At 36.4% G+C, this 14413-nt stretch overlaps 1 protein-coding gene across 3 annotated transcripts in view; it reads right to left on the bottom strand.

Annotated features, from left to right (window-relative positions):
• Positions 1-3108: 3108 nt before the first annotated feature.
• Positions 3109-14413, bottom strand: part of usp13 (ubiquitin specific peptidase 13) — a 355954-nt gene continuing 344649 nt past the window's right edge. For all 3 annotated transcript variants that reach the window (XM_051923946.1, XM_051923945.1, XM_051923944.1), the window contains one exon: positions 3109-7056. In XM_051923946.1, coding sequence (XP_051779906.1) covers positions 6963-7056 — 94 coding nt within the window. In that variant the 3' untranslated portion in view covers positions 3109-6962. The remainder of the gene's footprint in view (positions 7057-14413) is intronic.

Raw genomic sequence — 14413 nt, forward strand, 5'->3', positions numbered from 1 at the left:
AAGGCTCTGAGAGAATGCTTTGGAACTACAGACTGGGATATCCTGCAGGGATCACATAGTGAGAACATTGAGGAGATTGTTGACTGCACTACTGACTACATCAATTTCTGTATGGACATTGTAGTTCCAGTAAGAACTGTACGCTGCTATGCTAACAACAAGCCATGGATTAACAAGTGACATCAAGGGCCTTTTGAACCAGAAGAAAAGGGCTTTTAAAGGCGGTGATCAGCATGAGCTCAAGCACGTGCAGAAGGATCTTACAGTCCAGCTCAGGGCGGCGATGGAGCAGTACAGGAGAAAGCTGGAGCAGAAGTTGCAGAATAACAGCATGAAGGAAGTGTAGGATGAGATGAAGATCACCACTGGCTGCAGCTCGAAGCGGGGTGCCACCATCGAGAGAGACGTGAAGAGAGCAAACCAAATGAACAACTTCTTTAACAGGTTTGACCACCCTAACCCACTCGCACTCTCACCTCGGAGTATTGTACCCTCCACACATCCTTCTGCTGATACCATCATAGGAGAGACATCCCCACCCACAATTACAACAGCGCAGGTGAGCAGAGAGCTGAGGAGACTTCGTGCCAGCACAGCAGCGGGTCCAGATGGAGTATCGTCATGACTGCTGAAGGTCTGTGCATCAGAGCTGGGGGGTCCTCTACAGCGCATCTTCAACCTGAGGCTGGAACAGGGGAGAGTTCCGTGGCTTTGGAAAACATCTTGCATCACCCCAGTCCCAAAGGTATCATGTCCTAGTGAGCTGAATGACTTCCGGCCTGTTGCTCTGACGTCACATGTGATGAAGACCATGGAAAGGCTGCTGCTTCACCACCTGAGGACACAAGTTCAAATGCCCTCGACCCACTGCAGTTCGCATATCAGGAGAAGGTGGGAGCGGAGGATGCCATCATCTATATGCTACACTGATCTCTCTCCCACTTGCACAGAGGCAGTGGTGCTGTAAGAATTATGTTTCTAGACTTCTCTAGTGCCTTCAACACAATCCAACCTCTGTTTCTTAGGGACAAGCTGACAGAGATGGGAGTAGATTCATACCTGGTGGCATGGATCGTGGATTTTCTTAAAGACAGACCTCAGTATGTGCGTCTCGGGAACTGCACGTCTGACATTGTGGTCAGCAACACAGGAACGCCACAGGGGACTGTACTTTCTCCGGTCCTGTTCAGCCTATATACATCGGACTTCCAATACAACTCGGAGTCCTGCCACGTGCAAAAGCTCGCTGACGACACTGCTATCATGGGCTGCATCAGGAGTGGGCAGGAAGAGGAGTATAGGGACCTAATCAAGGACTTTGTTAAATGGTGCGACTCAAACCACCTACACCTGAACACCAGCAAAACCAAGGAGCTGGTGGTGGATTTTAGGAGGTCCAGACCCCTCATGGACCCCGTGATCATCAGAGCTGACTGTGTGCAGAGGGTGCAGACCTATAAATACCTGGGAGTACAGCTGGATGATAAATTAGACTGGACTGCCAATACTGATGCTCTGTGTAAGAAAGGACAGAGCTGGTTATACTTCCTTAGAAGGCTGGCGTCCTTCAACATCTGCAATAAGATGCTGCAGATGTTCTATCAGATGGTTGTGGCGAGCGCCCTCTTCTACGCGGTGGTGTGCTGGGGAGACTGCATTAAGAAGAAGGACGCCTCACGCCTGGACAAACTGGTGAGGAAGGCAGGCTCTATTGTTGGCATGGAGCTGGACAGCTTGACATCTGTGGCAGAGCGACGGGCACTCAGCAGGCTCCTATCAATTATGGAAAATCCACTGCATCCACTAAACAGTGTCATCTCCAGACAGAAGAGCAGCTTCAGCGACAGACTGCTGTCACTGTCCTGCTCCACTGACAGACTGAGAAGATCGTTCCTCCCCCAAACTATGCGACTCTTCAGTTCCACCTGCGTTAAACGTTAACATTATTCAAAGTTATTGTCTGTTTTTACCTGCATTTTTATTACTCTTTAATTTAATATTGTTTTTTGTATCAGTATGCTGCTGCTGGAGTATGTGAATTTCACCTTGGGATTAATAAAGTACTATCTATCTATCTATCTATCTATCTATCTATCTATCTATCTATCTATCTATCTATCTATCTATCTATCTATCTATCTATCTATCTATCTATCTATCTAAAAGGAATAAATTGCACTATTGCAGATCTATTCACTTAATATAAAGACAACAACCAATTTTACTTTTGGCAGAAAATAAGGCCACCTTTCATATCTAAACTGATTAAGCTTTCATTCAAAAGATGTGAATTCCAAATCATTATTCAAAATTAATTAGTGTTTCTATTCATTGATACATGTGAAGAAAAAAACATCAATTGAGCTTAGAATACACAGTTAATAAATAAGGCGAGTCCAACACTGGTTTGAATCGATTGTTGTAAACCCACTAATGTACTAAATAAGTAAACAAATATGTGTGTGTTTTCCAGGTTTAAAATAAATTATAAAATAAGCTTCCTTATATTATTGGTGAAGCAAATGTTTATTGATGTATAGCAACTTTTAAAAGTATCAGTTTTTATCAGTCATAAAAGATAACTTCATAACTTTGTTTCAGTGTAACTGGAGAATAGAAATATGTGAATTGACCAAAATGACGAACAATATACACTTCTGATGCATTTAGATTTGGTGATGACAGGTTTGCTTACATAAACATAACAATATAAAAGTTTTTTGGACAAATAAATATGCATATTTTCTAAGCATGCATAAAGCTGAAAAACATTCTATAAAATAAACAAAAGCATACTCTGAAAAAATAAATGAAACGCCTCTACCTCAATGCTACCATGGGTTGTGTATCTGACTATTCGGATCAAGATAATCTGCTAAATATGATTTTATTAAAAAAAAAACATACATAGTAAACTGTGAAGTAGTTACTACAATTTTCCACACAGAAAATGAATTTTCCCAAATAATTCTGTTTTTTTTTTTTTTCATGATTACTATTTATATTTGATAGCAACATCTGTAATATCTGTGCCTGCTTATGGTAAACCAGTATAAAAAATGATGGCTGCACCAAATAAAAATAAAATGAAAACAAACATTTCCAATATGAGATTTCCAAATACTTTATTTTTGTGAATTGTCCCATGACTGCTAATCAGTAGACACTCAGGGATTATGTCTCAAATACACAAATTTCCAGCTATTAAGAAATATTTTTATTTTGACAAAGGTGGAGATTTGAAACAATCTTTGAATAAGCAAAACAATATTTAAGATACTTACAATTCCAAAAATGTGCAAATTTATTTAACTCCTGAAAATTATAAAAAAAAATTAACTTTAAAATTTAATATGTGTGTTACCTACTATTTAAAGAAACTTTGGCAATTAAACAGGCACAAATATATGCTTCTAAAAGAAATAGCACTAAGATTAATACTGATGATTACAATAAATATGAACACAATAATATTGTTCATATTGTTGTTTCTGCATTCATTTCTATGAAAAAAGTACAATTGACATTTCAATATCAAACTTTAGTGCATGTGCAGAATATATAGTAACAAGGAATATTTTAAATTGTGTTTTCAATCAGGATACACAGCTTTTACATGATATTAAACATGAAAAAATATAATATCAAAGATTAAGTATCCTCCCTTTAACTAAACATTTTTTAAGCATTAAAAAATCTACACCAGAACCAATTGAGTTTGATAATGGGAGAAGAACATTATCATCATACAGTATAATGCTGTGCATTCTTCTAGAAAACAAGTAATTGCATAGTGAGCTAAATGTTTAAACTGCATAGAATTTACAAATTCTGTGGGGAAAGACACAGAAATTAAAACCTAAAATTCTGTTAGAAACTGAGGAGTTTTTTCCGTCCAATAAACCAAAAGTAGAAGTGAAAATTATGTATAAATTAAATATATACCATATTAAGCATAATGAATAATTTTATAATAACTAATAAAGTATAGTTAATTGAATACTACCTACAGATACTTCAGTACATTTTATTAAAATGTAATAAAATTTCACTAAACTGCGACTTTGATTTTCCCTTTGCCTTTCTCATTACCTTCACAGCATAAAATTTAGGCTTCAAGAATAATAAATAATAAAAACTGAAGAGTTCTGATAGCAGCTATTTGATTCTGTTGGTGCAAAATACACAGTAAGTGGTTTCTGATTACAAAATAAAAAGCAAGTAACAATGTTTAAAATACAACAAAAATTGCAATAAATGGTATAAAAGAACTTCAGAAAAAACAGGGTTTTTCATTTAAAGAAGTCAAACAAATGTACATAATGGTGTCTTGAACATCTACATTTGGTTGACTAAAGACAGGTCAATGGATAAATCTTGAAACTTACATCAAAAGTAATGCACTTTATGAGGGAATGGAAAGTATAATAAATGGAGAAGTAAGTGATGAACAAAATTAGAGACAAACTAATACCTGGCACATTGTGATAATGACAATGACAATACATTTTGGGTACTTTTAGAAAGATGAAAGCTCTTTAACTATAAAAATCTTATGTAAGCAAAGGACAATTTTAAATGGTGCTAAATGATATAAAACAACAACAAGGAAAAATACCTACTTGCATTGGGTAACTATAAATACAGTTTTCTTTGTTGATTAATTAGGATTAATTAGGAAAGCAAAGTACAATAGGCACAGTGCTACCCTGTCACTCATGATATATTTCTTATTCTTTTAGGTATGTTGTATAATGTTTATATAATGTTTTATGGTGACTGAATATCATCTTATAATGCTGAAAAGCATACACAAAACAAAACATTTTTAAGAAGCTTTAACAAAGATGGCAGGTTACAAAGCACTAAAAAAGCCAGCAACTTGGGAAATGATTACAAATATAAACTAGAATTGTATGCATTTCAAAATATTTATCTAGATCCACAGTTGGAGTTGGGAAACTATAATGGCGGTTTGTTTAAAGGCAATAATGAAGTTCCAGTATTATGAAATGTAATATCTGTTTACAGATGTACACAGCACCATAAGAAGTTTAGTCCAACAAAAATCGAAGGCAGAAAAATTAATGTTTAGTTTTTTTTTTGTTTGTTTTTTACAGTTGACTTATGAAAATATTATTGGCTAATGCCTTAAAAAAATCAGTTATTTTTAGAACTAAAGTACAAATTAAAGAGAAAAGTAAAAAAAAAAATATTAAAAGGAAGGATATTTACAGTGATATCTGTGTTGGAGGTATCTAGGATTTTCTATGGAAAAAAAATCATTTAAATATACCTAGATCCACATATTTACTCATCACTTTAAAAATATATTTTTTATACTTCAGTGTACCTTCTAGTAAGTTAATCAATACAGCATCAAATGTGAAGAAACTGTCCTTTAACATTACATTTTTTTTACATGGGTGCAAATATACAGACTTTTAGTACCCAGACCTTCACTACTGATCAATGCAAAACAATCTAAAAAATATCCAGGACATATGATACAATGGATTTATGTACTTTGGCTGTGATATTCTCCTGTTTTAACAGGGCCTTGTTAAATACTGTATGTTTGAGATGATTTATTACCGCTGAGAGTTTACATTTGCTTGCATTACAATAGTTCAAATCAAACAATATACATTAACATACTAATAAACTTGGTCTATACAAGGGAAAAACTTGTCCTTGTACTAACTGAGTAAGGAATCTGAAAATTATTTTTATATTCACCAGGAAGAAAAAAATATAATAAAGTGTACTCCAATTTTGTATATTCAGAAACCAGTTTTTTAAACAGCAAAACATATTTGGCATAAAATTAAATTTTATAATTAATTGTATTATTAGTTTTTTAAATATAATTATGTATTCCTCTCAGCAATATTAGAACACAGATCATATAAATCACTCACTTTGGTTTTCTCACAGTACTCAAAACATTTCAGTTTGCTTGCAATATACTCCTTTTAAAACATTTATTCCTTTTTTTACTACTCACACAAATAAATTAGATAACATTCTGAAATATTCTGAGCTAAGAGTCTTCCAATTTGTATACTTATATAATGATTTTTCTTTATTACTGAAGCTTTTTACTGCAGTAAAACTGACCAATGCTAATATGCAGTGTTATGACACTTCTAAAACAACTATTCCAAAACTGGATGTTTAGTTAATTTAATTTTCTTGCATTACTCAAAATAGGTAATGTGTCTTTAATCAGTAAGAGCAAAAGGGAAAAACAAATAATTATCATGAAAAAGACCTCAAAAGCACAGATTCCATTGTTTTTTTGATAACAGGCTACTTTCAGATGTTGTAATATTTTACTTAATTCTTATTGAAACTACAAAAAATGGGAAATGTGGCAGTAAGAAAACCATTAAAAGCAGAATATGAAATGTAGATTTTTTTCAAATTTATAAACCAGCTGTCCCAAGACAAAAGGGTTGGGTTTTTTTTTTAAAAGGATGAATATTAAGTACCCATGCTACAGGGGATTTTAGGTATTTCATAAAAGGTCAATTTTCAAACAAATAAAAAAACTTTCAAATTAAAATTGGAAAATTGTGTCTCAACATGGTCCATAAAGAATCATTGCCTAAAACAGACCCAGGAAGTTCAGACATTTTTAGTTTGATCTTCTTTACCAATATTAATTAACATCAAAACAATCAAATAAATTGAAAATCTCTTCCAAAATTTTAAAGATGCTCTGAAAATAAATTAAAAAAAGGGATTTAAACTTCAGATATGTAAAGTACAGCATTATGTATATTTTCAAGAAATAGATTGCACAAATATCTTATAAATCTTTGAAACCGACATTTAAAAACAATTAAAAAACATTCTAGAATAAAAGCTTTTCCCCTATTTAATCAGGTTCAGTCTTTAATATTACACTTTTTTGGCAAAAGGTGATGCTTTCAGTGTTAAACTGAAAGAAATTGAGCTTAACTGGATATCCGCTGATAAAAGTAGACATAGCCCAAATCTTTAGGTGGCCTTTCTGACAGAGACACTTTATGGTCATTGTAGAGAACCCATCTGAAAAAAAACATACATATGACAATTCATTAATATCACCTTACATATGCACAACAAAGAGAAGGAATGCATCAGTATTTCTCTGATTGCACAAAAAGAGTGAGATCTGTTCAGTATCTATCAATATCTGTTGATGTCTGATAAGAAAATTGTCCATAATATCTTAAAAATATTCATTTTAATTAGATCATTGCATGTACCATTTGAAACTCTCCAAGCATCCTTTTTGAGAATACAATAAAACTGAACTGCATTGTTAAATTAGCCTGCTAGTGCTCTGTACACTGAAAAAATAAATATGGTAACATTATCTTTATAACATCAATATGGTGACAAGAACACAGAAGTGTTAGCTAGTTGTGCCTTGTTTCAAATTTTCTCAACTCCCAGAAAATTACTGAATAAAGACATAGATTCCCTTGTTAATATCAACTTCAACAGTGAAGCAGGAACTGCTTTAATGTACACAATCGCAGGGAGCTAAAGCCTTGTATACATGGAAATTAGATATTCAAAGAAGGCTTTTTATTTTTTACCTAAAGTGGAACCATTGAGGTAGGATCCAAATCTGTAAGTGACACTCTTCTATGTTCATGGTATGCTGTGATGTACCACAGCAGTCACTTTGTTTGCTACAGAAATGTCACAGTATAATAACATATACAGTACAAAACAACTATGAAATGTGTACACATCTAAAATAGAGTTACATTAACTTTCTACCATGCCATTATATTACCAAACTTTACTTAGGAATGACTTACAATTATTTGCTTCAACATTCATTATTCTTTATTTTGGCTCTTTTAATACTCCTTTTGTGTATACAGGATTGCTACCACCCCTTATATTTTGTGCATACTCCCTCTTTTAATTTTCTCCTGGTTCCATTTTTTAAACTAAAGCCCAAGTTGGTCTGACTAACAACATAATCAGAAATAGTGAGTGGAGAAGTCTATCCTAACTTAGAAGAACCTAAATGACATATCTGCCATTTACAAACTCTCTGATTTCTTTGCTACTTACAATACAATACTAAGTAAAGATGTGTTGAAAACATTTTGTATTGTGAGATGTGTGCATTGCTACACCTGGGATAGTTTGAGAATGTTGATATCGATGGAAACCTACCTGTGATTTAGCCAAAAGTATTTGCACATCAGTTCCACAATTATGGATTTCAGATGAGTGCCTAGATCTGGTAGACCAACATAAATGGGACAGCTGAACAGAGACATGTGTCACTGGCGAAAGGCAGATCACTAAATGTTTTGGAACACTATGGTCAAATCAACGTAGGCTATTGGAACTAAATGAACAAATGACAACATGCACAAAATAGACGGGACATTTGCATGGTACTCGAATGAATGGCCCATATGATGGAAAGAATGTTTCCAACAACTAAACTATCAAAAAGTACCACAGAAACCAACAGCTAACCCATTACTCAAAGAAATTCCAGAAAATGAAGCAACTGATGCTAAACCTAGACAGGGGAATAAAAAGTGAAGTGGCAGTGAAGCAGGTAGGATGGATGGAGTTAAGTTAATTTGGTCTTCTTCTTTCGGCTGCTCCCATTAGGGGTTGCCACAGCAGATCATCTTCTTCCATCTCTTTCTGTCCTCTGCATCTTGCTCTGTTACACCCATCACCTGTATGTTCTCTCTCACCACGTCCATAAACTTTCACTTAGGCCTTCCTCTTTTCCTCTTCCCTGGCAGCTCTATCCTTAGCATCCTTCTCCCAATATACCCAGCATCTCTCCTCTGCACATATCCAAACCAACGCAATCTCGCCTCTCTGACTTTGTCTCCCAACCGTCCAACTTGAGCTGACCCTCTAATGTACTCATTTCTAATCCTATCCATCCTTGTCACACCCAGTACAAATCCTAGCATCTTTAACTCTGCTACCTCCAGCTCTGTCTCCTGCTTTCTGGTCAGTGCCACTGTCTCCAACCCATATGACATAGCTGGTCTCACTACCGTCCTGTAGACCTTCCTTTTCACTCTTGCTGATACCCATCTGTCACAAATTACTCCTGTCAATCTTCTCCACCCATTCCACCCTGCCTGCACTCTTTTTCACCTCTCTTCCACAATCCTCATTACTCTGTACTGTTGAACCCAAGTATTTAAACTCATCCACCTTCGCCAACTCTACTCCCTGCATCCTCACCATTCCACTGACCTCCCTCTCATTTACACACATGTATTCTGTCTTGTTCCTACTGACCTTCATTCCTTTCCTATCTAGAGCATATCTCCACCTCTCCGGGGTCTCCTCAACCTGCTCCCTACTATCGCTACAGATCACAATGTCATCAGCAAACATCATAGTCCACAGGGACTCCTGGCTAATCTCGTCTGTCAACCTGTCCATCACCATTGCAAATAAGAAAGAGCTCAGAGCCGATCCCTGATTTAATCCCACCACCAACTTGAATGCATCTGTCACTCCTAAAGCAAACCTCACCACTGTCACACTTTCCTTGTGCATATCCTGTACAAGTCTTATGTACTTCTCTGCCACTCCCAACTTCCTCATACAATACCACAGTTCCTCTTGAGGCACCCTATCATATGCTTTCTCCAGATCCACAAAGACGCAACGCAACTCCTTTTGGCCTTCTCTAAACTTCTCCATCAACATCCTAAGAGCAAACATTGCACCTGTTGTGCTCTTTCTTGGCATGAAACCATACTGCTACTCACTAATCATCACCTCACTTCTTAACCTAGCTTCCACTACTCTTTCCCATAACTTCAAGTTGTGGCTCATCAATTTTATTCCCCTGTAGTTACTGCAGTCCTGCACACCCCCCTTATTCTTAAATATCGGCACCAGTACACTTCTTCTCCACTCCTCAGGCATCCTCTCACTTTCCAAGATTCCATTAAACAATCTGGTTAAAAACTCCACTGCCATCGCTCCTAAACACATCCATCCTTCCATAGGTACAGGATGTCATCTGGACCAACGGCCTTTCCATTTTTCATCCTCTTCATAGCTGTCCTTACTTCCTCCTTGCTAATCTGTTGCACTTCCTGATTCACTATCTCCACATCATCCAACCTCTTCCCTCTCTCGTTCTCTTAAATCATCGGCCTCTCAAAGTACTCTTTCCATCTTCTCAACACACTCTCCTCGCTTGTGAGTACGTTTCCATCTTTATCTTTTATCACCCAAACCTGCTGCACATCTTTCCCAGCTCAGTCCATCTGTCTAGCTGTACAGGTTCTTTTCTCCCTCCTTAGTGTCCAACCTCTCATACAACTCATCATACACCTTTTCTTTAGCCTTTGCCACCTCTTTCTTCACCTTGCACCTTATCTCCTTGTACTCTTGTCTACTTTCTACATCTCTCTGACTATCCCACTTCTTCTTTGCCATCCTCTTCCTCTGTATACTCTCCTGTATTTCCTCATTCCACCACCAGGTTTCCTTTTCCTCCATCCTCTTTCCAGATGTCATGCCAAACACCCTTCTTGCTGTCACCCTTACTACATCTGCTGTAGTTTTCCAGCTGTCTGGTAACTCTTCACTGCCACTCATTTTTTTAATATTTAACTGCTGGAAACTCTAGTTCATGACATATGCTCCTTATGAACCTGTGCTGGATCAAGTGGGTTCAGAAAATGAATGAATGAAAACCATTATGAGTGAAAAATAATGACGTACAATCTACAACAGTGACACAACATTTCACAGACATTGGGCTAATGAAAAAAAATTGTCTGTATGAATGCAATTTCTAGCCATTACAGGTTAAGGTGCCTTTGGTGGAAGGAACAGAACACGTCACCTATGATATCCTCAAACAATGTACTGAAATTCTTGTTTTTTCTTTGTTTTCTCTGGAATGATTTTGATGTTGGGCGACATGGTGGCGCAGTGGGTAGCGCTGCTGCCTCGCAGTTGGGAGATCTGGGGACCTGGGTTTGCTTCCTGGGTCCTCCCTGCGTGGAGTTTGCATGTTCTCCCCGTGTCTGCGTTGGTTTCCTCCGGGCGCTCCGGTTTCCTCCCACAGTCCAAAGACATGCAGGTTAGGTGGATTGGCGATTATAAATTCGCCCTAGTGTGTGCTTGGTGTGTGGGTGTGTTTGTGTGTGCCCTGCGGTGGGTTGGCACCCTGCCCAGGATTGGTTCCTGCCTTGTGCCCTGTGTTGGCTGGGATTGGCACCAGCAGACCCCTGTGACCCTGTGTTCGGATTCAGCGGGTTGGAAAATGGATGGATGGATGGATGATTTTGATGTAAATTCTTGCATTTGTTTGAATGAGTAGAATGTAGCTGAAATGTTCCTTGTTCCTTGAGAGAAGGATATATTTAAATGCTGATAGCAGTCACCAATGCATAGATCTGCCTTGGTCAAAAGCTAACAATGGGGACCTTAGTGGTGAAATGTACAGATCAAGACAGAGATAAATATGAATTTCAAAAGCATAACATATATCACAGATCATTAAGATGTGAAAGACAAGCTGCATCACCAGAACACTGCCAAAATCTGAGCCTAACATTAAAGCTGATAACTAGAGAAGAGAAACCATATTAAGAGAGGTTGTAAAGAGAACAATGGCAACCTTAAAAGAGCTATAGGGATTCAATTTACAAATTACAACCATTTTGCATATTCTCCACACATCTGACAAAGTTCATATAAATTTTGTAAGAAAACATATTTACCTTTTGTATCTCTACTAACTCAAATGGTAAAATACCATATGATCTCTGAAAATGCAAGATATATTTTTTTGGCCTTAAGTCCAAAATAAATGTTTGGTGCATAACCACAATATCTACTAAAGACCATGGAGGTGGCAGTATCAGATTTGCTCTTCACTACTCATACACGCGCAGGGAATAGAAGTCAAATCAACAAAGCTAACTTTCCTTCTAGTAAAAGCATATTGAAAAGCGCTGTAACAAGCAGATCACTGATCTATATCGATTGCTAGCGAGACTGGGGCTTTCAAAATAATTATAATAATAACAAAAACTGCGTTAACATGCAATAAAATAATTGTCAGCGTTAATTAATTAATGTGTTAACACAAAAATAACGTGTTAATTAATAAAATAAATACAGTACATATGAAATTTAGACAGAAGAAAATACTGGCATGTGAACAAATTATGACAAAATAGTTATCCATGCCTCCTTTTATTTGTATGCCTAACAAAAAGGCAAATGTATGGAGAGAAGTGAAAAAAAATGAAAAGACCATTGTGGTACACAGAAACCAACACCAAACAAGATGTTAGTCCATCAACAGGGGCCACGCACTTTTTACCCATGTGCACCCATACCAAGTCAATTTGTAGCTTCTAGTTTACCTAGCTGAAAGTGTGGTAGGTCAGAAAGAATTTATATGAGATTGCCATTAGTAAATAAACAATCAGCTGCCTAGTTATTACAACACAAGACACAAAAAGCTGTGGTGGTTTCTTATGCACAGTGCTAATGAGTCTTAGAATGTTATGAAACTAGAGCAAACTATTCAGTCCATCAAGCTTCTTTGTTTAGTTAGTAGCTAAGATATTTTATATGTGAGCTTCAACTACATGGTTTGGTAGTTTGTTTCAAATTTTCCTTGCATAAAGAAGTGCTTCCTGGCTTCAGTCTTAAATGCATTTCTCATTAATTTCCAATGATGTTAATGAATATGTAATTTGCCATTTAGCTGGAAGAAATTTGCAGGATCAATGCCTTTCAGAATGAACTGGCTTAGGCACCATGTAGTTCTTTCTTCTTGAGACTAAACAGGTTATTTCTCTGACCCTGAGTAGGAACTGCCCTTAAATCCTAGGATGCAATTGGTTGCTGTCCACTACAAAGCTCTCCAGTCCCAAAGTGTAACCTTATCTTTTTTTGTTGTGTATTGACCAGAACTGCACACAATACTCCAAAAGCAGTCTCACTAGTGCATTATACAGTTTGAGCATAACATTCCTCAATTTATACTCAACGGTTTTATGATAAAAACTTTACTTTCCTTTTTTAATTTCTTCTTGACATTGCTTTAATAATAAGAAAGTGGTTTCAATGTAAACCACTAAATCCTTATAAGAGGTTGCTTCCTGTACGACATTGTCTCAGATCTTGTTTTTATAATTGAGGTTTCTTTTTCCCCACACAGCAATTTGCAAATTTCTATATTAAACTGTATTTCCAACTGTTTGCCCAGTTCTGGAGATTGTCCAGGTACTTTTGAATTGTTTTTGCTACCTCCTCAGAATCTGCTCTTCCTCTATTTTTAGTATAATCTGCAAATTCACTAACTAAACCAGAATATATGTTATTAATATAAATTAGCAAAACCCACCAATGACAGCATCCCCTGTGGATCATTCACCTTGTATCTGCATACTTTTGTCTGTTTCCCAGTTAACCAACATGAGATCCAGTTTTGTAGGTTACCTCTGATGCCAATAGCTTTCAGTTTCAAAATTAATCTTTGGTGTGGGAATGTATCAAATGCTTTTTGAAAGCCTAAGTAAATTATGTTATATGCTTTGCTTTTTGTCAATTACTACAGTAGCATGCTTTAAAAAAAAAAAAAAAAAAATAAATAAAAATGACAGATTTGTCTGAAAGGACCTTTCTCTCCTAAACCCATGCTGGCTTTTATTTAGTATACTACTTTCATACTGGTACTTTTCTCATTTATTTCTTACTTGTCACATTACCTGTGGTAATAGAATAAACCCTATGTGTAATTTCAGCACTTTTTCTCTGTGTCTGCGTGTGTCTGAACCTCTTTTGTACAGCGCTCTCCTGTTCCTGATAAGTTAAAAGTCCTGTTAAAAACTCTTGTCTGTTTTTATACTTCCTGTTTTTGAAGATGAGTTTCAGAGTGCCTCTTATGTCTTTACTCTTTCCTTTGAATCTCACACTTACACTTACTCTTTCGATTGCATTGCCCAAAGCCAAACCGACAAATCAGATTGCTTGGAGGAACCAGGCATAGCATTTTATTATATAGCAGATTTGCCACAACTCTATTGGGTTAAGCAGTAACAGAAAGCATTTAGATAGATAGATAGATAGATAGATAGATAGATAGATAGATAGATAGATAGATAGATAGATAGATAGATAGATAGATAGATAGATAGATAGATACTTTAAATATTTCCATATTTTCATTAACTATTAAAAAAAAATAACACAATTGGCTCCAATTGGGTGTGGCTGTGAATTTCGTGCCACTGTTAACTGGGGGACTGGCTGACAGTGTCACAAACACATGTGTAGGCGGACAGATCAGTGAGTCACCTCAGTAATGCCATGGAGGGAGCGACTCCTCGCATTCCATACCCAACTATAGTAGGTACCATAGAATAAAGGA

This window comes from Erpetoichthys calabaricus, chromosome 2 (assembly GCF_900747795.2).
Source record: "Erpetoichthys calabaricus chromosome 2, fErpCal1.3, whole genome shotgun sequence".
NCBI lineage: Eukaryota > Metazoa > Chordata > Cladistia > Polypteriformes > Polypteridae > Erpetoichthys > Erpetoichthys calabaricus.